We start from the raw sequence: 26,374 nt of genomic DNA, 5'->3' as shown, positions 1-26,374 counted from the left end.
AGTGAGTGGAAAAACAACCAAGACTGGCCAAAAAGGCAGAGAAAATTGGTTTAATAATTCTTCGCTTGGACTATTGGTATTAAAAAAAATGCATTCGTTGCGTCAAGATTTCTGTATATTTCTTCGGAATAGGGTCATAATTGATTTGATAAATAAAAAAATTGTATACCAGATATTATTCAAAGCAAGAAAATATTAGAATATGGTAAATATTGAATTTCCTTAGCATTGACCGAGGGCTTTTCACCATAAACTTAATCTATATCAAGCCCAAATACAATAGAATGCATCAGTTTAAATGAAAGAAGTAACTTGGTAATTCCACGCAAACTTTAAGAAAATACGACCTAGGCTTCAAAGTCGCATGTCATCATCAGGTAGTTTCTTCAGAAGACAATCTATTATACATAGACACACCTTCGTGGCAGGGGAAGGGCGGAGTCAGAAGTGAAGGGAGGGTGAGGAGGGATAAAAGAAGGGCAAGAGTGTTGAAAGTGGATGTGAGGAGAAGGAAAAGTAAAGTACAACCTGTGGTTGTACCATCCTTTTCCTCCCCCTCCCATCTAACTCCAACACTGCAGGCTGTACTTTCCTTTTCCTTCCCCTCCCATCTGCTTCCAACGCTCTTGCTCTTCTTTTACCCCAACCCTCCCTTTCCCTACAACTCTGCCCTAATCCTTCCCATGCAATGAAGGTAAACATGTAGCAGTATACATAATTGTCTTCTGTAGAAACTACCCGATGATGACATTCAACATCAAAACCTAGGCCATATTTTGATAAAGTTCATCTGGAATTAATAAGTCAATTTATTCATTTAAATATGTGGTATAAATTCCATAAAGTTATGCCAAAGACAAATTTCAGAAAGCATCAATACATGGATAGTACCTCTATATACCTACCAATAGGTAAAAACAGAGCATTCATATAAGGTCAAAATGTAGGTGTCGTCCACTGAAATGATTTGTGCAGACATGGACCTACCTGTACATATATTCTTTCTGCCTTCAAACATCCACTAGTCCTTTTGTATGTTTTTTGTCAACCTTAAGCTCAAACACAAAGAAGTATAAATAAGATAAGGATTTTAATTAATGTAAAATACTTTTATTACAAATATGTACAAAAATTTTTACAAGTCAAAATGTTTATGAAACACAGCCTATACCACCGAATCCATACACCCAAAACCAAATCAAAGGCCAGTCCTGATCTTGGCCTCCAAGTGATTGAAGTAAAACAGCTTCCTCTTCTGCAGCTGATCCTGAATCACCCATCAAAGTCACCTTACTAATAAACCTCCGACTCCTTTTCACTCTTGAGATGACATCAGCAATGCTATTTGGAAATTGAACAATTTGTGTTACAAGCAATTACACAGACTTAGAAATGTGCTGTTTTAAATTCAAAAATATTCCCCTTAGTTGGATGAGTTAGAACTAAAATCATTAAAAATTAAATTAATTAACGATTTGATGATAATTAACTTGAATGCTAATATTGCAGATATAATGAAATTAATTAATTCATAACCAAGTTTCCATTGCACAGTTGTAGGTCTTAGGATGATATTTTCTTTTTTCTTTCTTTAGGCTGATGAATACCAAACCTAATCCTTTACTATTTAATACAAAGCTTCATTTAATTTTTTAAAAAGTTTTTGCATTCTGGTCATGTCCATTGGCGTTCTAATCCACCTCCATTGTTTCCATTCTCTATTTTTTTATAATGAAAGCTTCTCAAAAATAATATTAGGTACTCTTCAGCAGTATTTCTAAATTAGTGCAATTTAACACTGTCCTTGGTTTTAGGCTCAACTTTGTGAAATATATCTTAAAGATTTTGGATTTTATAAAAATATTTATGTAAAATTTATGTACAACCAGTTTAATCACATCTTAAGCAACATCTTCACTTGAAGATTCCACGAAGCTAGGGATCCTAGCTATGCATAGGGTGACCAGAAGTCCAGATTAATCCAGAGATGTTAAAATGGATGCTGGATTTTTGCCTTTTCAGGTGTATATCCAGTGTCTCAAGGGATTTTTTTCACTTGAAAATGTTCTCCTTTATGGCCATCATGAATATATTTGAAATAGCTGTTGCTGCACTTTTCTCAAAAATATTTCACCATGAATCAAAGTGTGCATTAATAAAAAAAGATGTAACAACCCCCAATAAAGGTCATTTACAAGCCTCTTGAGCATGAGGGAAATTGTGAGTTGATAATCGATTTGTGATGCTTTGGGATGTATATGCGTACATTTCTATTCATATTTATGTACAAATGTACATTTATGCCACTGTACATTGTCATTTGTGCCAAGTGTACATTCTTGAGATCTGGTGGAAAGTGCTTTAAATTAAGTAGTAATAGTAGATTTGGGGGAGACGACCAACTGCTGAGGTCATTTGCACCATTAGGGATGGACAGAAAAGGGTGGAGAGAAACTTGGGGTCGACATTCGCCCACTCTTAATGAAAGGTGCCAAGGGGTCCATAGCTTAACATCCCATCCGACAGATGGTATGCTCACTCAAAGTGCTCTCCATGTAGCACCTCAAGAAGGGATCGGGATACCACTTATTCACCATGACCCACTCACAAATGAACATGACCAACCCCTTCTGCTCCCAAATATTTGCTGAAGCTAGCCTCTATTTTTTTCTTGCATTACATTGCATACAACTAATCAACATTCCAAAAATGCTTTCCATATAGTTTTTGCAGCTAAATTACACACAGATTATAATTTTTAATATTCATTTCATAGGAAACATTAACAAGTTTGCTTGAACATACAAGGTTGATGCAAGTTAGACAAGCCCTCCCCCAGGTTATAATAATATGGAGCAATTTTTAAGATGATTCATCATACTGCAATTGAACATTTATAAAGAATATACATGGATAAATTACTTTTCCATGGTGAGAAAAACTTTTCTTGGGTATTTAATGTAAATATCTTGATGAAATTTAACCTGATAATTTAGTTTGAGCATAGAAAGTACCACACAATGTTTAAATCTAAACAGTTTCCCAGAAAAATGAGTTCTAAAACATACTTTTCTCATAGTAATACTCACTTCATCCATTCTTCTTTAAGGGAAACAAGATGACATTGCAAAGCAGTAGGTCCAAGAGAGGAATTGTCGACAGCTTTGTCTATCTTGGTGACTAAAGTTGGATCTGCAATTGAAATTAAATGCTATTCTAGCTAGTCTTCATTGAAAACACAAATTATCAACTTTTTCAAATTTTGGAAAATTAGCACATAAATTCTCAAATATATGAAGGAGTAGTGTTTTGAGCAATTATCACAATACTCCCACATTTGCACCCAAAGATGAACCTAGTTGAACAGTCATGCTGTAAGAAATGCTTTTCCTACATGATATGTAATATTAGGTATTCAGTCCCATGAGGACAAGCAAGGCAGAATTACGAGTACCACTGATAGAATATGTTGAAAATAAAATGTAACAAGCCAAGAAATCAGACAGATTTATAAAGTATACAAAATATGTTGGGCAGCAATTAGATGGTTCATGATTCCAGGCTTTCCAAGGATAACAATTCATTTTCCAAGATTTTGTACTACCATTTTTACTAAATCATTTCCATGATTTATTCCAATGGACACATAAATTTACTAGTGCAAATATTTCAGCATTTCACCTCATACCAGAGACATTAATTTGTAAATGAATTAATGAAATTAGTTTTTTTAATTTGATGGTTCACCACAGCAAAAATCCTGCTCATGGTAAAGAGATTACCTTGCTTGGAGTTTTGGAGTCTTACATTTCATAATATGTATTTGCAAATTTTATTACTGCCATTCAGGAAATGCAAATACTTAATGACTACTGATAAAAGAATATCATGAATTTGAATACAAAGCCACTATGATCTGGGCAAGAACTGGTATTTCCTTGAGATGTTAAAAAACACAAAGATACAAATGCTTTTCACTAATTGAGAAAAATCCTGAATGTATCTACTTGATGATAACCCCAGTGTGGACACTGATATCTAACCAACAGGGTAGGTTGGCACTTTACTTCTGTACAATGGCATTGGCCTTGACTTGCCCTGCTAAAGATGCCAAAAATAATTTTTCAAAAATGGTGTGTAACCCCTTTTGGAATGTCCACTCTTCAATCTTGTACAAACATGATCAACATTTTTCCGAGGACAATTGAACATTAAATACACACTCCAAGTTTCCAAAAGCAGTAAAATTTAAGAAATAAGAAAAAGTTACATTTTGACGGTGTAGAAATATTGCCCCTCTTTGCCACCAGTCGGTGCTTCCCCCAGTAGCCAGCTGCACTGTCTCCAACATCTTGTCCAGCATCTGCTGGGAGCACATCTATACGAAAGACATTTGGAGCAGAGCTTGGATGAGGATTCTGAGGTATATTAGATGGTGGTAAAATATCTTTAAGATCAGGATATATCCCAGAAGTGGCTGAGAGGGATGGCACAGCAACATGAGGGCCAAGCACCAGAAGGTTGGATTTAGATGGTGGTAGGTATTCCTCTGAGTTGAATACTGGCTGGTAACACTTCTTTGGAACAATAAACTGTAAATAATAACCAGGTGTTCATAATTTATCTAAAATCAAAATAAAATAGTTTATTAAATGCTAGCCTGCATTCACCCGGTGGAATTCTTGACAACCCAGACCAACAGAAGTGAAAATAAATTCACTTTATAATATTTAAAAAATTAAACATGGACAATAAATAAAATCTTCATTCATACATTCATTTTGTTATTAATGATATAATAGATGTCATCAATAGAATAAAAGTTGCAAAAAAATAACAGAAAAGAGAACAAAATTGGCCAGAATATGCCAAAACAGAATCATTTAAATTGTTTTTGGTGAAAAAATGTTTCTTGTAATAATTTATTTATAAAATGTAGAGATTAAATACAAAGAACAAAAATGCAAAACTTTCCAAATTTCCCACAATTACACCCACCACAATTTCATTGTTGCATTAAACCCACAAATAATATTTTCCTTGATTGAACTAAGTTTTTGCCCTTAATATCCATAATTAATACATTTTTACTATGGGAAAAATTTAATTATCTTGACAATATATTATTGGTATTTTAAAATTATTTGAAAAAAATATTAAACAAAAGAATAAGATTGCAAAACACCATAAAAATAATTTAATTCTAAAACATTAAAAGTTAGTAATACAATAAAATTATAAAATAGGAAATAGAAAACATGCAAACCTACCAAGTACACAATGTAACTTTCATAATTTTTTATTAATTACTATTATTAGATGAAATAAGGTCCTTAATGTTTCAAAGACAAACAATAGTAAAAACAGGCCTCAAGCAAAAGCAATTGGGGGAGCAAAGGCAAACAGGAAAAGGAATGCAGGACATAAAATAAAGTTAGAATATGCATACTGTTAAATTTGATTACAATAGAAGGTGTCAAAAGCAGAGGATTAGGTCCAAAAGGGAGAAAACAAAAAAGTGCTCTGGGGCCTATTGCATCACATCTTTAACAATCTACAAAATTACCCATTTCATTTTTGAACAAAAATCGCATGAAACAAAAAAGAAGAAACATTCTTGAGTCAACAAGACTGTGATGAAGCTCACTTTGCAGAGGAAATCTCTCATTTCATAATGATAAATAAACAAAGCATGAATAATTAAACCGAAGGATACAGGCAAAGTCTTGAGTGCAATAAGAAACCACTAATTATCAAGTACAGGAGTAGATCAGTTTGTATTAATATTCGAATTGCAGTAAAATAAATCACAACCAAAACTGTTAATCCATAACAAATAGCAACTAAATGCATAATATGAATTATGCTCTTTAAAGAATTTGCACATCACACACAGATTAAAAACTGAATAAAAAATGCACAAAATGAAATGGCAAATATATTCATAGCTAATCCAAAAAGGAACAGTAGCAAAGGTAAAAGAGTGTGAACAGAAACATCTGGATATTTGTTCAAAGATTTGAATACCCTAATTTTAGTATTCACATAAACAGATCATCAATTATTTCCTAAATCAATAAATTTGATACATGTTTAGAGCCCTAGTTTTGATGCCCAAGGTCATATCAACAATTGAAAGACTCATTAAAATGCATATCTTGAAAGCACAAAATCCACCCAAATGGCAGAATTTGCACCCTCAAGCCTTGGGCCAGTGAGGGGAACAATGCTTCCTATTATAAAAATAAACATGTGAGCTTCATACATACCTTTAATGCTTTGGCAATACAAAGAAGAAGCTTGATGGGAGCTCCCCTAAGAACTACCTGTGAGCCAGTCAAAAATACATTCAAAAGGGACAGAAAAAGTACACCTCCAAGAGCATTGCGAAGCTGGCAAAGGGCCAATGGAGGAGATTTTGGTAGATAATCGTCACCATCATCACTCCAACTTAATGAAGAAAAAAGAAAGGTCTCATCCGTTTCCTCATCATCCTATAAGTGAACATGAGAAGAAAACCAATTAATCATCAATAGTTACAAATTAACTGGAAATTCAGAACTTTCTGCATTCACTGACTATATTAGCATGCTTCTCTTAGGTTTATATGCGTGAAATTTAGAGGAAATAAAATGGCAGACATACAAAAAATTTGAAGAAATGTCAAGTAGCTAATGAATTTCATAGTGTTGTATTTTTAGATGAGCAGTAATCAGCTAACCCAAGGTCAAAGTCTGAAATTTTGCAAATGAAACACCAGGAATGATTACTATGGTGTATATATTTTTTAAGTTTATCACTTAGATGATTACGTAATGATTTGACTTGATATTCCAACCAAATCAGAGGTTGGATTGAAGTAGCAATGTAAGAAGGTTCCAAGGCTTCATTGAGCATCTAAATATTAATGAACTCTTTGGAATATTTCATACAATTTAATAAAATAACCTGACCAGTTTCATTACTAGCATATCATCATCAAGAGCCAAACTGGCACAGGCTTTAATAGTATGTTGTTTAAATAGTTCAAGATGAGAGAGGGTGAGATACTAAGTTAAGGGAGGGAGGAGATCTGATCAGTTTATTAATCCTTCACATGCGAGAAAGTGGTTTAAAATAAAGGCATGGAACTGAAGGTTTTCAGTAGGCTATTTGGAAAATATTGGGTAAGGGTACAGGGACTTTAAAAGGGGTGGGCAGATTTAGTGGTACAATATCATTTAACAATTAAATGGCATGTTTTGCATAGTTGGTAGTTTGAATAATCCAGTGAAGTACCTCTGTTACGTACAAATAAAATACATGTGGATGGGATGAAATCAGAGGGATGGAAACAGCCAAATAAATGCTTTACCATTACTGACTAGTTACAGTTTTTAAAACATTAAAACAATTATGACATTTTGATTTTGAAATATCCAGCAATACAATACTTAAGGGATCATAATCAGAGATATTACATTTAATTAGACAAATCACCTTTTTCCAAGTTGACGAACATATTCTATGAGTAAAATGCTCGTCTACCAATATTCACACGGTTATAAAATCACACACTAAAATGCTCTTTGGGGATGGCTCTACCAATTTTAAACGTTTTTTGACAAAAGGTAAATTAAACCAATTTTCGGAGCTCATGGAGTAGGCCAATAAATAGTGAGTGAGTAGAGGACTACACATTTCCAACAATATTAAATGATGATGCTTCGATGTAAAAACTGGTTGGGTCATTTTATTAAAAAATGTAGAGTATTACAAAAGGTTTTTTATTTACACATTTTTCTATCATTGATGTTTGTCCTAAATTCATAGTAACCTCAATTTACCAAGCCACCAGTTGCCTGGGACAAAGCTTAAAGGAATACGAGGCAGCAGCAGACATTTTCGTGAAACTGCTGAAGGAAACAGGTAAGCTAGCTGAGGGTAGTTTATAAAAATTTACACACATGCAAGGAGAAATGACAAGCACATTCATTCCCCAGGGAAATCAATCCTTAATAGTTATGGACACTAGTATATAAGGGAAAGAAAGATAGAAGAGAAATAATATTTTCTGTAATTCTACTGTAAACAAAAGGCAGTTAAGGAAGTACCACATCATATGCATATGATGATGAAGTACTTCAGCCCATAAATAACAAAAAATTGAAACTAGTACAATTTAAAATTTAACATCTCCAGGAATTGAGCCTTGAATTATCGGAAAAGAAGTTTATTACTTCCACTAACTAACATTATCCTTCTCAGATACTCATGAAAGTACCTACTTGAATGGTATTTTGGGGGGATCAAACCATTTATGACCTTTTTTGGCAAGATATTTACTTTAAATCAAATAAAGTATCAATTCTAGAGACATTAAAACTGTACATCTGAGTCCCAGAAGTTTCTGCATGAAAATTCCAAATGTGCACTCAATGGACGAGCAGCATCACTGGTGTCTTGCAGTGTAGTAGAACTGGACAAGCTGTTGAAACTGAGAAGCCTGCCACTTCTTTCACTGGCTTCCTTGGCCTTAACAGTCCCATCATGTACTCCTGAAAATGAATTTTGGTTAAAAAAATCTTTTTAACTACTTTAAATAGATGTATATTGGCTCCATTCTGCATTACTTTAGTTGCCAAATGCATAGCCAAAATACTATTGTAAAGAAAGGTGACACAATTTATCAATTAACTATTCATTAAGAATAATGAAAAATTCATTATTTTGCAATCCAAGCATGATGTATATGTACTACCACTACAAATCAATTTCAAATTAGACAATAATTTTTCACAGCAATTTTTAAATAATTACATAATATGCTGAGAGCAAATTTAACAACTGACAGCAATAAAAATTGCTTTACAATAAAAACTTTAAGGCAACAGATGCTCTAAAATTAGTAGCCTATTATATCCCAAGCAAACTTAATCATAGGTACCTACCACATTCTACATTGCCTTCTAGTGACTCCAAAATTGAATTGAAAGTATCCTCTCTGCTTGAAATCAAAGTGAAGCCCTCTTCAGTCTCTGTGTATACAGTAAATCATGCAATAAAAAACAGGATGATCTACTAGAAAAATAAGTTTATTATCTCTTACTACTGGAGGTTTTAATTTTTAGGAAGGTCAAAAAACATCAATAACTTTAATTGCTGATACTTTTCTCTAATTTTTCGCTAATACTAATTCTCATCACAAAAAAACTCTTCAGTAAACATATATAAAAATGCTATGATTCCTCCCTTTCCTCATAGACCTGATTGACAGCCTTAACACATTGGCAGGACTCCGACAGTTTTCCTGACCCTTTACCTGCGTGCTCCTTAAAACTGTGTAAATGGTGACTGCCAAGAGATATATAAGGCAACCATTTAAATCAACACTCCCAAACTATTATTTCCCAAAAAAATCAATGGACATAATAAGGAAACAAAGTGTTTGACATGTTAAAATTGAAGTCTAAGTGAGTAATTATCATCTAAGTGAGTAAAAATATAGAGAAAGTTTTAGGTCTTCCAAATTAATAGAGGCTGAAATAAAAGTTAGCAACCCATCAATTAAAGAGATAATGTATACTGCCTTGAATGCAACAATTTCAAAGTTTAAAAATCATTCGCCTTGACCGGGATGATTTTTACACTCTGAAATTGTTGCATTGAAATGCACATTAGCAGATGACTCCATTAAAAATTACTGTAGCGGCATCTCCCACAGTTTCTTTGGAATTTGTATATTGTCTTATAAGATACAAAATATATTGGGCAAAAGTCTCTACTTTTTAAACAGATGTGAAACTTGGGCACTGACTGTAATGTAATTTAATTAATCAACCTAAATGTGCTTTCTTTTCATGTCTATGACTGCACCAGATTAAGGTTAAGAAATCAAGGACTTAAAAAAAACATTTTCAATATCAAACTAGTACATACGAGGAGATAGGTATTTCAACAAAAATCACCTTTAAATTTTCACCCACAACAAGTATATAATAATATATAATATCATTTTGAAATGTAATGAAATAATTGACTTTGTAATCCCACACACTTTATTTAAAAACACACGACCCAGGTTTCGACGTTGAACGTCATCATCAGACCTGATGATGACGTTCAACGTCGAAACCTGGGTCGTGTGTTTTTAAATAAAGTGTGTGGGATTACAAAGTCAATTATTTCATTACATTTCAATATGTTATGCAAATTCCACAAAGTTACGCCTGAGACAACAAATTTTATAATATCATTGCTGGATTGCCTATAATTTCCTGGTATTACAATAGTTTTCCTATAACCAAGTAATCAGTAGTAATATTGTACATTCAATGAATAAAAACATTTCAATCAATCCAGCAATCAATGAATTTTATTTGTTATTAAGACAAATTATAAATAAGAATTGATTAATGATGCTCTAGTTGTTGATCAAATGACTGAGGATCAACAAAAGGTTGGTGCAACAGGGCCTATGACTAGAAATGGAGGCATATAAATAAAAAAGATTTAGGCACCAAAAGTGGTCAAATAGGCTGATTTTTTTGATAGGATAATTACAAATAATGCAGATATGAATTCCCATTAAAGCTGTAGATTATATTTGGAATAAATTTTAAGTTCAAAGAATCACTTTCAAAAGTTGCATTTAGATAGTAGCATCAGTTGAGGCAATGCTAACAGGCTTAGATATAACTTTCATGAAGTTCACTCATGGCAAAGACATCATATCTTATATAAGAGGTCTGTCCAGAAGATACCCATTCATACAATATTTTTAGGAAAATAGTCTACCTAGAACAATGAGGCCTTAGGCTCCTTCAAAGTACTCCCATGGGGACCTCACACACTTATCTCAGCGTCTCTTTCACTTTTCAAAACAACCGGCAAAGTCATTTTTCAGAATGGTCATCAGCTACTTGGTCACATTCTCCTTTATCTCATCAACCAACTGTTGGGAGGACTGGATTTTTGTTTCAGGATCATAGCAATAGACCCATGAATAATCTTCAGTTATGACCTTTTTTAGAAAACCTGGGTCATCGTTTGTGGCTTGGAGCAAGTCCCCTGCAACTGCAGCACAAAATTCTCAATGTTGATGAGATAAAAGAGAATGTGATGAGGCAGCTGATGATCATTCCAAAAACGTATTTGGTCAATTGTTTTGAAAAGTGAAAGAGAGACTGGGATAAGTGTGTTAGGTCCCAAGGGGAGTATTTTGAAAGGGGCTAAAGGCCTCATTGTTCTAGGTTGGTTATTTTTCTCAAAATATTGCATGGCTGGATACCTTCTGGACAGACCTAATTTAATAAAATGACAGGCATGGGTATTCAAATCTATAATTATGATATTAATTTTTGGGAAAAATTAGATCATTCCAGAGAATGTGATTTTTATGAAAATATACAGGAAAGCTAAGAACTAATACTTCATAACATCCTGCGTCAAAGTAACATCAATATTTCTTTTTAACTAAACATGAATACAGCAAATTTCAGTGAATAAAATATAAATATAGTGAAGACCAGAGGAACTAGGAAAAATAAAGTTTCCTTGGCTTTCTAAAACATGAATGAGAGTTGACCAACCTTTGGCTTCTATCATACCCCAAATCCATTTAACAATATTCCTGACTTGTTTTATAGCTGTCTATACCACAATCAACCTGAGGGTTACTTTCAGTGTCCTAAGCCCCATGGCACATAAAAAGCACACATAAGGGGAGGGAGCAATTTGCATTCTCTGTGCCATCTGCAGTTTCCAGGAAGATCTGATATCCGAAAAATCAGAGCTTGGTTGAAAGTGAGAGTTTTCAAAGTCACCTAAATTTGAACCAAAGTCAGTTGGCGAAAATGCCTTCCTAGTTGCCAGCAAATGCTAAAAAATATCCAAAATCTCTAAATTCAGGGCATAAAAAACTATTTGACAGTGAAAAAAGAAAAGAACCCAAAATTGAGATTAAACTGAAATATGACTGTCGCAAAAAAGGCTTATTAAAAATAAATTTCTCTATAGTTATGGCACGTAGTAGTGCAAAAAATGCAATGAATACAAACTTAACTTTCACTACTATTGCAAATTGATGGAGTTCATGAATTCTTTAGAATATTCATGTGAATATAATATTTTTCCTGAGATATGGAGTTGAAATTTATCAGCAGATTACAGTTATTGATGTTTTCGATAGTCCACAAAGGTCCATAGCAGTTAATACAGTATAACCAAACAACAAATGTTAGTGCAAATAATAATGTTACTTTGGTAAGTTTTTTAATGAAGGAACAATGACAGATAAACATCAACATGTGAGATCAAAAACAGTGGTTCCTCAGCTTTTTGAACTCAAACTTTGAGGACATTAGAATGAATAAAACTATACATGCAGCTAAAAAACCAGTTGGTTACTGTCATTTACTAAATTTTTAAAACATTTTGTTTGATTTGTTTAATTACATATGGTAGAAGCAAAAATTTACTTGTAACAAATATTTTTCTGATCATAAAACTAAAAATTTACCAGTAATAGAATTTCACATCGCCTAATGTAGACAACATCAGCAATTTTAACAAGATTACCAAATTCCTTTACCTATTCAATTGAAATACTTTGGTTCATAATGAAATAAAATTGGATCACCATGCCTTCCTCTTAATGCAGACTGTTACAGTACACATGTATTGAGTTTTGGTTGAGGTGAATGAGGAGAGTTCAGCTTTACACAGATGAACAGTGGTGATTGAAAATACAAAATGTTTGAATAGATTTCTTCCATGATAATTATATTCTTCTCTGACACTATACCAAAATTTATTCTTAAGGCTAGTTACAATGGGGAATTAGAAATAACCCAATTAAAATTAAATAGCCTATCTGTTACTGGGAAAACACCTCTCATTGAGCTTTCAATGGATTTTTAATGTATCAATTTCCAGTCACTTGACTGACTGACACTGACGATAAATCTTCAGCCAGAGGAGCCCTAACTACAAGAAGACCATTGAGATGGCTGGGCGCAGTAAGGAAGGACACCGTCTAAAGCATCATTGCAAGACACTATACTCCTTCCTATCCCAGACTATGACAACATTCAGGGCAACCCCCATTTCACCCACCGATGTGTAGTCAAGTATACCTTTGACCCTCCTTGAGAACATATATAACATATCCATGATGCCATCAACTACAGTGAACATTGTAAGAGGAAGATCATTACGGCCATGGACTTTGTCAATGCACTCAAGAGGCAAGGCAGCACCATCTATGAGCTAGTCTGGTTTACCTGGGATAGACTACCTGGCCAAGATGTATGCCCATCTTCCTGGCCATGTTGATACCTTGAATTGCCAAATGATGACAATATGTGACAGCTAAATAACCACTATTGATTTAAAGGGTGCTAATCTCCTAGCGGAAACATGCTGATGTATAAGATAAGAAATATAGACAAAAAATATGCAACTATCATTACTACTTCCTTGGGGCACTGTTCAAGAATCATTAAAAAAAATCAGAGAAATCCCTGGAATAAATACTTTCAGCAAGTGCTTCTACTACTCAAGCAGAAGTAGAAGTACCTTCCCAAGAGACTGCCAAGCGACTTATGTAGGAGAAATGATCGATGCATACTTCTCATCTCATTTAAATATACAGAAAAAAACTCCACATTGTCCATTTTGTAGGGTTCAATAGTAAACATAATTTATGACTTGCACAGACTTGTTCACAAAAGACATTTTTGACCAATACTAAGATTTTTTATCATATTTGGCTATGAAGTGCCTATTAAATTACCAGACAGAATTTGTTAGTCATTAGATGACACCAAGGGGTCTGTGTGGACACCAAGGTGTATTCCTAATATCCAATAAAGACACTAAGGAAGAATAAAATTCCCTGTAAACACACTAGATACACATCATTTGGATTAAGGTAAACACATGTTCATGTGACCTCAAAACATGTATTTCTATCGCAATTCTAAAGTCAAATTTTTTTCATGACATCAATACTTTCCCCTAGACTCAGTGGCATTAGAAAAGGGAGGCATGCACGCTCCCAACCTCTACAGTTTGACTACATGTATACCACTAAGAACCACAGTCATTTTATAATAGGGGGGAGAGATGAATTTGACATCTTGTTCTAGTTAGGCTGATGACTACTAAACTATAAAGTCGACCGCTAAGAGAGTTGACAATGTTTCATTTAAACTAAGACTATCTTTCTTAAGCTATTGATATTCTATGGAACCACTCCTTAGTATCACCAGCTTAATTAATGAAGTGTCAGCAAGGAATATTTTTGCAGGATAGAATTCTATTTTACAGGTAACAAGATTAGTATGTCTTAGGGAGTACATAGTATCAGCTTGATTTAGCCCTCTGCCAATCTTATTTCCCTGCCTAAATATACCACATATGGAGAAATTGACAACTGAGAATCTCATCGTTCATCGTTTTTTCAGTCTGTGGTGAGGCCGTACCCATTTATGCATGATGCCACACATGGGGCCAGGATTCACATGTAGTCATGCATTTCAACAGTTACATTTAGTGTACATTTTCCTGTGCCAAATATGACATTGAAATGATATTCCCCTTATGATGTTTGGCTTTCAGTACGCACACGGATGCCTTAGGTCTATCATGGTGGTAGATGATAAAATACGAGGTGTGCTCAAAAAGTAAGGTGACTTTTCAAATTTCACGGGAAACATACATTCGATTAACGATTTTTTTTGTTGTGTTCGCAAACATATCCTAGATATTTATTTTCAGTTTCAACAATTTGGCATATTTAGTTTGTAATTGACAATCACAAATTTTAGACGTGTTTTGGTGTGCTCGTTGATTTTCTGTCATAAAAAAGGAACAAAGAATTTGCATAAAATTTTATGTAAAAAATGAAATTAAGCGCTACAAATCCATAGAAATGTTGACAATGGCATACACATCTCATATGTGTAAAAAAATTTTTATAAGTGGTACAAGCTCTTCCAAGATGGTGGAGAAAATTCCAATGACAAACCTCGCTGTGGACGCTCCAGCGCATCAACAACAGATGAAAACGTTGGATCAGAAAAGAAAATTGTTTTGATAAATCATCGGATCACGATAACAGAAGTTGCTAAGGAAGTTGACATATCGGTTAGCTTGCAATGTTTTGGACATGAGACGTGTGCCAGTGAAGTTCATTCCGAAACTGACCAGAAGAACTGTTGCATGAGCATCGCTCAGGAGCTGTTGAATGACATCAATGATGATCCTGATTTTCTCAAAAGGATCATAGCTGGTGACTAATCATGGGTATATGGTTATGACATTGAAACCAAAGCCCTATTGTGTCAATTGAAAAACCCAGGAGAACCAAGACCAAAAAAGCACACTTAGTTCAATCAAATGCCGACGTTTTGCTCATCGTTTTCTTCGATTACTGAGGCGTAATGTATCAGGAATTTTTACCACATGGTCGTACGGTCAATAAGGAGTATTACCTCGAAGTTATGTGCCATTCGCGAGAAGCAACACGAAAAAAACGTCTGGAATTTTGGAAAAACAATTCATAGCTTTTGCATCATGATAATGTATCTGCTCACTCAACGTTACTTGCGAGAGTTTTTGGCCAAAAACAGCACCACAATCATGCCTCAGCCATCATATTCACCAGATTTGGCCCCCTGCGACTTTTTCCTGTTCCCAAAAACTGAAGAGACCAATGAAAGGACGGAGATTTGCAATCATTGAGGAGATAAAGACTGCATTGCTGGAGCTCAGGGCTATACCAAAAAGTGCTTATCAGAATTGCTTTGAGGATTGTAAAAAGCATTGGCACAAGTATATTATATCTGGGGGGATTAAGTTGAAGGTAACAACTTGAATATTGAAGAATAAATAAATATTTTTTCATAAAAATATAAAGTCACCTTACTTTTTGAACACACCTCGTATGCCATCAGATCTAAGTACCCAGGTCTTTCAGGAGGTCCTTCAAAGGCATACTACCAATCAATGCAGTCACAAAAATGGCATTTGTTTACATTACCTCAATAAAAGTAAAGGTATTCTAAATTCATAAAAATTAAATTGTGATCTGAGAATCACAGATGACAACTAATTTCACATTTTTGTTTTCATTTTTATTCACGGACCTTCTTTAACTTAGTTCTGTTTAACTGTAAATTTTCCTGTGGCACATTCTTATAAGTTGACAAACATTTGCCTCTTCTCGTTATGCTACATTCATATGTATCTATTTTAAGCTCTTATTTCCATGTCCAAGCTTAATCCTCATCAAATCCTCTGCTATAGCAAAGGGGCTCAAATCATGCCCTCAGATGAACCTCTGGATTTATCCAGGAGCTTTGCAGTGGATTTGAACTTCTTTCTCTGGATGCCAAATCATGTTCATCAGAATACCTGCTATATATTTATCTTCTTTATTGAATGTAGAAATTTCCATATTCAGTTTGTTCACATGTAGTCACACTGTAGTTGCAGGTTATATACAAACTGACAAAACTGAGGGTAAAAAGAAACTTTACACTTCCACAATAAAGACTTAATATTTCACGACCATGGTTTCGATGCTGCACATCATCATCACCTGATGATGATGATGCACAGCATCAAAACCATGGTCGTGAAATATTAAGTCTTTACTGTGGAAGTGTAAAGTTTCTTTTTACCCTCATAATGAAGGAATTCCGCAAAGTTAAACCTGAAACTGTTTTGTTTGACAAAACTGAATCAAAAAACTGAAAATTTGCAAGTAAGTAATAGAAAATAATCCACTTGATATTTGACTTTTGCAGAACTTGACAGCAAGTGTTTAATAGGAATGAGAACTGGAGGTAACTACTGATATTTTTAGTACTTCAGTTATTACGTGTTTCCTCTTTAAATTCTTTTTCAATCAAAACCCAAGAGACCAGCATGAGGAAAGACCAGCAGCATTTTATGAGCACCTCACTAAAATTCCCAAAAGTCCTTTATAGAAACTAACTGAGGGAGATTCATGGAATGCAATGAAAAGGCTCACATGTTGATTTATTCACATGAGCTTCGAATTTGCCTGACTTCTACCTGACCATGATTGACACCACTGGTTAGGGTAAGTTCATGAAAGGTTCACATATCATCATGTTTGAGGAAAAACAATTTAACATAACTAATTTTTAGTCTTAAAAAATTGGAAAAATGAGCAAACCAGCAGAAATCATGCCGAATTCATTAATGAAAAAAGAAAACTAGAAATATTGTTACACACTTAAACGAAATAAGTTAAACAAAAATGTACCTTGATGTTGATCAAAGTCAAAAGAAACGCACTTTGTGGGCAAGGAATCAACAATTTTCTCTGAAAGTCGACTAGCTCCAGCTTTTAATATCCACACAAACCAATTATGTAATCTGAAAAGAGATTTTGGTCCATATTTAATAAGCACTGATTAATGATGATATGTATGCATTATTTCACCTATTAAATTGAAAATAACCATAACCCATTTGATACTTGACTTTATACTGAACTTGACATTTTACTTTTTTCCAATAAAAGAAAAATGAAACTAAGAGTAATTAAAACTAATTAAAAAATTATACAGTAATTGCCCTGGCAATGACTGATGAAGGACAGCTGAAATGGCATGTGAAAATCAGACATCTGGGTAGGGGGGCCAGTTCCTTTCCCTGTGCCTTACTAAAAAACCAAAGAAGGCAAATGGAACTGGCTCCACCTTGATGCGTGACTTTAACATGCTTTTGGGCTTAGTACCAGGTTAGCTCTACCCTCACTTATTAAACAGACCTTCAGGTTGATAACTGTACTGATGAATAGGCCAGGATTTTTACGAAAATAGATGGAAATAAAGGTTTATGATGAAGACACTGGCCAAAAGACTTTATTAGGTCAAGTTTGAGCCCCAAGCCAAAAATATTCAAGCAGCAGTATGTGAGGATTATAGTACTCTTAAAGTTTATGTTCACAGAGGCAGTATTGAGAATCATCAATATAAGTACATAACTGTGCAAACAATTACCTAGGTGAATATCTTTTTGGGTTTAGCAAGGGGAGAAGAACAAGTGGCACCATTGCATAGATGAGATCATTATTAGAAAGAAACATGGAACACAACAAGGATGTCTATGTATGCTTTGTAGATTTCAAGAAAGCAATCAATACCATGGATTTGAGAAATTTGATGCAGGTATTGTAAAATATATGATAATAATGGATGGATATAGAACTTATTGGAAACCTATACTTAATTAATCAGATGCCAAGTTAAGGCAGCAGAGAGAGAATGTGTATATGCACTGCTAGGCAGGGGAGTGAGACAGAGTTGCCCATTATTACTTGTACTTTTCAACTTATATGCTGAAGAAATATTTAGCGTATCATTGGAAGAATCTGAGAATAAAATGAAAGTATGAAAAGTAACCAAAGTGATTACGCCAGGTTTGCATTCAAGCCAGCAATTTTCAGTTGGACAGCCTGCACCCAAGGACTAAAGTCATCATTGAATGCATACAGAACCAGTGAGAGAAATATGATGTGAAGGATAATCACAAGAAGATCAAAGTTACAAATATGTGAAGAACTAGGAAGACTAAGTCAAACAATTAAGAAGAAGATAGTAAAGTATAACAAGAGGAGAAGTTTTTGGATAGTATTTTACATAGGAAAATGGTTACATTGAGGACACCAGGAGAAGAATTACATTGATAAGAGAAGCATTCACAAGAATGTAATGAATGACAGTTACACAAAGTAAAGATGTAAAGAAAAGATTAGTAAAAAATTTAATATATATCATAGCACTGAGTTATGTAGCTTTTATAATATTAACAAATTTATGTACACATATTTTCTTTTTAATGGTTTCGTCACAAATGAGTACAAATTGGAATACAGCCATCTGGTTTTTATTTAAGCCAGAGTATCAGTTTTTATTACAATACGGTACCAAATAATGCCTGAAAAAATAGCATTTGGCCACAGTTAATATGGATAGTTGAAAGTAAATCAGCATAATTAAAATTTGATGTTTTTTTCATTTCTGTTGGCTGAGAAAGACTTAGGGTTTAAATATATCTTGTTTAGTATTGATTTCCTTACACTCCAATTAGTCTTTAACTAGAAATTCTTCAAATTAAACTTGCTCATGACTTTGGTAAAAGGCTAAATAACTTTGTGGTATTCCAAACTTTGATATTGTCACAATAAATTTTACAGAACTACATGAGGAGGCTCCTCTGGTTATTTTGTATACAATTTATTTAGAGATTTGTAGTCGGCATTTTGTTAATTTTTAATTTCTCTTTCTTCATTTTATGAAAATGTCCTAAACATCAGGTTTTTATGTAAAGTAGCAGTATTTTCCCAATTCAGTGTATATAGTCTGGAAAATACACTGATTCAATCACAAACCCTGGTGCAAGTATTCTCAGTATTTTTCATTAGCATAAAAATGATAGTATCCACTGCTTAGGCCTAGAGCATTCTTTTTTGTGAGCTTAATCAAGAGTATATGCATTCCCCTTTGCTTTTTCCTGCACTAAAAATGAGCTCTTCTTCAATTTTAGATGTTCATCTCTCCTCTTTTCCCAATGAGATACAGGGTTCGTCCGGAAAATAAGGGTACTGATTTTTTCCCGCCGCTCCAGGCGCGCCCAGCACCGCTCTGGCGGGCTGCGATTGGAGGGGGGTATGTTGGCAAGCGACGCTGAAAAAGGCAGTCGGCTCTGAGCTGTGGTGTAGTAAGGAGCTCTGTTAACGCGAACCTCCACGCTCGACCCACGTCACGGAACGCGATGCCGAAGTTTTTGGAGCAGCGTTATTCCATCAAATTTGCGGTAAAGCTTGGTAAATCGTCTACCGAAACTGTCGGTATGATTAACCAGGCTTACGGGGAGTCAGCCATATCCAGAAACATGATCTTTCGGTGGCACAATATGTTCGTGGAGGGCAGAGAAGAGGTCGACGACGAACCACGGCCTGGACGCCCATCAACGACACTCACCGACGAAAATGTGCGAAAAGTTCGCGATGTACTGAACTCTGATCGTCGTCTTAGTGTTCGGATGATAGCAGAGCAGTGTAATGTGCCAAAAACAATAGTGCACGAGATTATTAGGGAGCAATTACAGATGCGAAAAATTTGTGCAAAGTTGGTGCCGAAAGTGCTCAGTGATGATCAAAGACTCAATCGTTTGGAAATCGCGACACAACTTGCGGATCACTGCAAAAATGATCCACATTTTTTAGAGAACGTTGTTTCGGGTGACGAGACGTGGATCTTTGAGTACGACCCGGAGTCGAAGAGACAAAGTGCGGAGTGGCACACCCCATCATCACCCCGTCAAAAGAAAGCTCGCATGAGCAAATCTCGGATCAAGGCGATGCCCATTGTCTTTTTTGACAAAAGGGGAGTCGTCCACTACGAATTTGTACCTGAACGACAAACTGTAAATGCTGCATTTTACGTCCAAGTGCTCGACAGGCTTCGAAAACGTCGCCCGCGTCCGGCCAGCGATCAAAAACATCTGGCGGCTGCATCACGACAATGCGCCGTCTCACACCGCGCTTGTCGTGTCGGACTTCTTGGCCAAGCACGGCGTGGCAACGCTGCCGCACCCGCCCTACAGCCCGGACTTGGCACCACCGGAATTCTTTCTCTTCCCGAAGGTAAAGAGGAGTTTGAAGGGAACGCGATACGGGACTTTGGACGCCGTCAAAGAGGCCGTGACGACGTCTTCGAGAGGTTCCCGATGATGCCTTCGCGGGAGCGTTCCGGGAATGGGAACGCCGCTGGAACAAGTGTATCGACTCACAAGGGTCCTATTTTGAGGAATATTAGCTTAAGATATGTAAAAGTGTAATAAATTTTTTTTCCTGAGCTAGGTTCACTTATTTTCCGGACGAACCCTGTAGACAGCAATTTCGCAGTCCATACACACAGTAGGAGTATTCTTAATTATACATCAGAGCATGAGGACAGTAGCTCCTTATGTTCTCTATTTCTCATGTTAAACTTTATTGCAGAAGGAAATATTCCTCATGCCATGATAATTATTTTATTGTTGGTATTTAGTCCATGAAATAAAGATTTATTGGAGGATTTAACCATGCATCTTCTTTCTTTCACAAAACTTTCAATTATAGAGAATGCTACTGAGTCCACCATTTAATATTCTACTAAATTTAGACTTTACTCCAACCATTGAGGCTAAATCGAAAAACTTTTATGGCAATGTTCAAGCCAATACTTTAATAATGAACATGATAACAAAGAAAAACTACACTAGGAAAAACATAGCCTAATTGATTTAAAACATGGGATGATACAGATGGAATAGAGGAAAAATTGTTGAAAATTTACACATTTTCGTCACCAGCACTCAACCTTCACCGGTTAGGCACTTCTTGGTACATAAAATAATTTTTAACAGCGGAGTATAAAAAAGTGTTTTTTTTTCTCTTATCACTGATGAAATATTAACTTGAATAAGAATATGGGACTATGTACAAAAAAAGGCATCCAATTAGGTCTCTTGAGCAATAATACCATATTTTACCATCAATAACTCGCACCCAGAACTTTATTACAATGTGGTTTTTAGCTATCATGAATTTGTAAAGATACCGTGTGCCCAGGGCTTCATAGTTATCTTGAATGTGTATAGATGACGTGCATTTGTATATACATACATATATGGACGTAAAAATTATATATAGTATGCGTAAAAATACGTCTATATCGGGAGTAGTAGTAGTTTTAAGGGGAGGCGACCGACAGCTAAGGTCATTTGCTCCATAGGGGATGGACAGGAAAGGATGAAGGGTGGAGAGAAACCCGGCGTCGGCATTAGCCTACTCTTTACGAAAGGCGCCAACGGGTCCGCAGTTTAACGTCCCATCCGACGGACGGCGTACTCACTCAAAGTGCCCTCCCCAAAGCACCTCAAGTAGGGATCGAGATACCTCTGAAAAATATTCAACACCGCCGGGAATTGAACCCGCGCCCTCAGGGTGGGAAGCCAGTACGTTAGCCCCCGCACCATCTCGATCCCCGTCCATATCGGATGTGTGTGTAAAAATACGTCTTTGTTTCGATGTTTTCAATTTTCATTACTTAATGCGCACCATCATTTTTTCAATCATCTGAACATTTTTGTATAGATAGGCGCGCGCTATCGATAGGAAAATATGGTACTTTAAAAAGTTCAGGTTAGCAAATTTTTAAGAATTAAGCAGCAAACACTAAAAATGTGAATGTATGCTAATGTTATCACAGGACAATTACCTAGCAAAGATCACTGGATCATTTGTAAGTTCCGTCAAGGATCGGGCTGGCCCAGAAGCAACTTGATTACTACTCTGTTGAACTGGAGATGCATTGGAGATTGAGGACTGATGAGATTGAGAATCATGTTCTGCATGTACCCTGCCATCAACTGAATTCTTGACCATATTCCCTGCAGTATCACCTTTCTTTGGGGACTGGATTCTCGTGGGGGCTGACGATACAGCAGGAGCTGTTGCAGCTGCATTCAGTCTCAGAGCCCTTTGAGGGTTCTCAGCTTGCTCTTGTTCGTATACCTGCAACAAAGCTCTATTATGGCTCCCAAGACTACACCATCAACTCCTTGACAGTTTTTAAATATTGAACTGATGAGTATCCTTAAAATATTCTCACATCTTTCCATATTTTTGTACCAGTGAACATGCCAAATATTACTAATAACAAGTGATACCATGCTATGCATGGATTAATACAAATGATCTGTTTGGCGAAGTTACTTCCTAGTGGCAAAACCAACTCCTAGTAGTAGTATTTAGGGGAGACAACCAACTGCCGAGGTCATTTGCGCCATTGGCGATGGACAGGAAAGGATGAAGGGTAGAGAGAAACCCAGCGTCGGCATTAGCCTACTCTTTACGAAAGGTGCCAAGGGGTCCGCAGCTTAATGTCCCATCCGACGGACAGTGTACTCACTCAAAGTCCACAAAGCACCTTAAGTAGGGATCGAGATACCTGTGAAAAATATTCAACACCCTCGGGATTTGAACCCGAGCCCTCTGGGTGGGAAGCCAGTATGATAGCCACCGCACCAATTCCGATCCCCACCAACTCCTGAAAACTATGTTTTGAAGAATAGTCCAGAGAAGTCTTTTAGAGAGGAATTTGGAAAAATAAGGCTAATAGTGAGAAAAATGACAACATCCAAAGTCTGATATATCTGCAATGGAAAATTTTCATGTTATACATTCAAGGACATGCCAGTATTGCAACTAACTATGTCTTCAATAAATCTGGGAATCAGATTGGCTGATGGTTCATGAAAACATCTAATAAAATGTTTTGTTAAACTACCCATTTTAGAGTAATGTATGTGGTTAGTACCCCATGTTATACCCATGCTTGCTGCTGTTTAGTGTGAAGTAGTTTATGCATGTTAGAGGAATTAATTTGAGATGCGCAAAAATTGGTAGCTATGTGAAACCATATGGTTTCTGAGAGAAAATCCTAACTGCCTGTTTTTGCAAATTAAAAAAATTCTGTGATAAGTAGGAAGAGGCCCCAAGAGGAGAATACTATATCAAACATATACCATAGAATACGCCATAATAAATATCTGATAGCACTGTTTTGGCAGTTGTGCTTCTAAACTGATGTAGAATATAGCATGTGGAGCTAAATTTGTTACAAATAGATGCAATATGTTCGTCCCAAGAAATAATGTAGCTTGATTAAAACCTTAGAAATTTATGGCAGAGATATGCTCAATGGATTTACCATTTGTACCCACTAGTAAACTTTTACCAACCCCTATGTAGAAAAAGTGTTTCATTTTCCTTTTTTGCAGATAAGGTTAATGAAATTATCACTGGACCATCAATTCATGTGCTCTGATACCATACTTGACTGTAGAACTAGGTTGTCTGATGAATTTACAGATATAAGGATGTTTGTATCATCTGCACATAGACTTGGTTTCACTCCAGGGATACTGATCAAAAGTAATGGCATGTCATTTATGTCTATCAGGAAAAGAATTGGTCCTAAGATGGACCACTGTAGATGTTGCATTTCGTGATGAGAAACCTAAAAGGGATCAGTAGAGTAACTGAGGAGCAGGCATACAAGACCCTGGTAAGACCAATTTCAGATTACTCATTTAAAGTATGGGACCTGCATTAAGAAGGGCATATTGCAAAACTGAAGAAGGTACACAGGTAAGCTGTGAGATAGATATATATATATATATATATATATATATATATATATATATATATATATATATATATATATATATGTATATATATATATATGTATATATATATATATATATGTGTGTGTGTGTATATATGTATGTATGTATATGGTATATATATATATATATATATATATATATATATATATATATATATATATATATATATATGTATGTATGTATGTATATATACACACACATGCATACATACATGCATATATATACACACACACACACACACACATATATATATATATATATATATATATATATATATATATATATATATATATATATACACATACATATATATTATATATACTATATTTAAATACTATATTGGGGAAGTACGGGAGGATGAAGAGGGTGACAATGTTAAAAATACTGGGCTGGGAATCTTTTCAAACCAAGAGAAAAAAAGCACTAGGTGGAATGTTGCAGATACTTAAGAGAAAAAAAGGTTGAGGAGAATTAAGGAAGGGCGTGGGAAACTTAATATGGAGAAATTACCATAGGTACAAGGTGAAATGCTGGGAGCAACGATCTAGTATACATTTGTCTGTATCTCAACAAAACAATCATTCCCTGGAAGTCTACCTGCAGACCTATTTGAGCCCTTCATGAAAAATGTAAATATATTATGAAAATACGCAAAATAATTATCTGATATAGCATGAATATGAGAAATGTTATGGTGTAAATTGAATATATGTTTCCTCCTGGCTAACTGCCAGCTTGTAACGATTTCCTTTAATAATAAAAATAATATAATGTACCCTAATACGAGGGATGAAATAAATATTTTCCACTGGTTAGAATTCATAACTGAATCAGTTCAATAAAGGTGCTAGTTCAATACCCTTCAAAGTCCCTTCCTAGTTCAATAAAGGTGCATATCAACTGAATAAAAACATATTCATACCACAAGTTTTTCTTTCAAATTCGTGACTAAAATATTCGGTATTATACTAACCTTATCTGCACGTGATTGTAAGCTTTTAATCAATCTTGAAAGACTTTCAACCAGAAATGGCCAGGAATTGAGAAGATATATATGATCCCTCATCACCACAACAATACTAAACCACCGATGAAATCCTCGGGCATGGGAGTCTTTAAGCAGAAATGTGTGCGATAGAGCTTGACCACTAACAGATCCTCCACTTCTGCGGCAACCCCCACCCTCTCCAGCAGGTACTGAGAAAGAAACAGGCCCCTCTCTTCCTTCACTCACCTAAGGAAAGAAAGGCATTGACAGTTATTTTTTCTTCTCCAGTCACATTCGGCAAACATAATCATGGCAATTAACCCACCTCACAGCTTAAACTAAGAACACAAGCTTGTTTTAGTAAGCTTTGAAGCCGAGGATGGGACGGTGACCTCCGTGTTACATAACTAATCCTCCTCTCGTGATCATTTGTCAAATAACACACCCCACCCTTTCGTTTCTGCACATTATCCAATTCTGCGTTGTTTAAGGAGTCTAAAATTATCCATTGCCCATCTTCATCCATCCCGACTAACTGAGATTTGTCCAATGAATGGCAGGCCTAAAAGGTGTAGCAAAACACTAATAAATGGAACAATGAGAATTTCTTCATTAGAATGATTAATAAATACCCTGCAGCAGCGAGATTCATCTTCTTCGCGAACTTTATCACCTTCACCCAAACACTCTGGATCACCATAAAATAATTTAGGCTCGGTTAATGAAATACTTTCTCGCATTCCTTTGGGCAATTGCGCTGTTTCGTGGAACACTTGAGTTGACATCACAATGGAAGGCCCATGGAGTTCGCAGAAGTGACACAAAGCAATGACAGCATTCATTTTAAGAAGTAACTGAAACCAACGGTGTCACGGTCCTCCAGAACTAAGTGCAGATCCAGAGACTTAATTAACGTTAAAATTTCATAAATACGTTCACGTCCATCTTTGTGATACAAAATTAATTTATGACAGTTACTAATATTCTAGCAATTTCCAACATTTATCAGTTAAATTTTCGTAAATGATTACAAAAATGTAATTGTTTTCTATGATTTAAACAGTCAACAACATTTCATTTCTGTGGTCTCATTTGTGCGCTTCGTATTTCCTTTCTTATTTGTTAACG

At 35.3% G+C, this 26,374-nt stretch overlaps 1 protein-coding gene across 3 annotated transcripts; it reads right to left on the bottom strand.

The window, feature by feature from the left end:
• Positions 1-1,088: 1,088 nt before the first annotated feature.
• On the bottom strand, positions 1,089-26,374 carry BHD (folliculin). 3 transcript variants are annotated; one of them, XM_071588260.1, is made up of 11 exons: positions 25,879-26,374; positions 25,572-25,808; positions 25,232-25,492; positions 22,287-22,582; positions 17,279-17,391; positions 8,931-9,017; positions 8,371-8,537; positions 6,270-6,494; positions 4,271-4,592; positions 3,090-3,192; positions 1,089-1,341 (listed from the first exon to the last, which is right to left on the bottom strand). In XM_071588260.1, the coding sequence occupies exons 1-11, from the start codon at positions 26,086-26,088 to the stop codon at positions 1,152-1,154; spliced, it is 2,211 nt and encodes a 736-aa protein (XP_071444361.1). In that variant the 5' UTR covers positions 26,089-26,374; the 3' UTR covers positions 1,089-1,151. The 3 variants fall into 3 exon arrangements, with proteins under 3 accessions (XP_071444361.1, XP_071444362.1, XP_071444363.1); XM_071588261.1 differs by lacking the exon at positions 8,931-9,017; XM_071588262.1 differs by lacking the exons at positions 25,232-25,492; positions 25,572-25,808 and having other exon boundaries at positions 25,879-26,372.

The sequence above is a fragment of the Hetaerina americana genome, unplaced genomic scaffold (assembly GCF_022747635.1).
Source record: "Hetaerina americana unplaced genomic scaffold, ioHetAmer1.1.p SCAF_3, whole genome shotgun sequence".
In the NCBI taxonomy this organism is placed as follows: Eukaryota; Metazoa; Arthropoda; class Insecta; order Odonata; family Calopterygidae; genus Hetaerina; species Hetaerina americana.
This window is presented reverse-complemented; position numbering and strand designations above follow the sequence as displayed.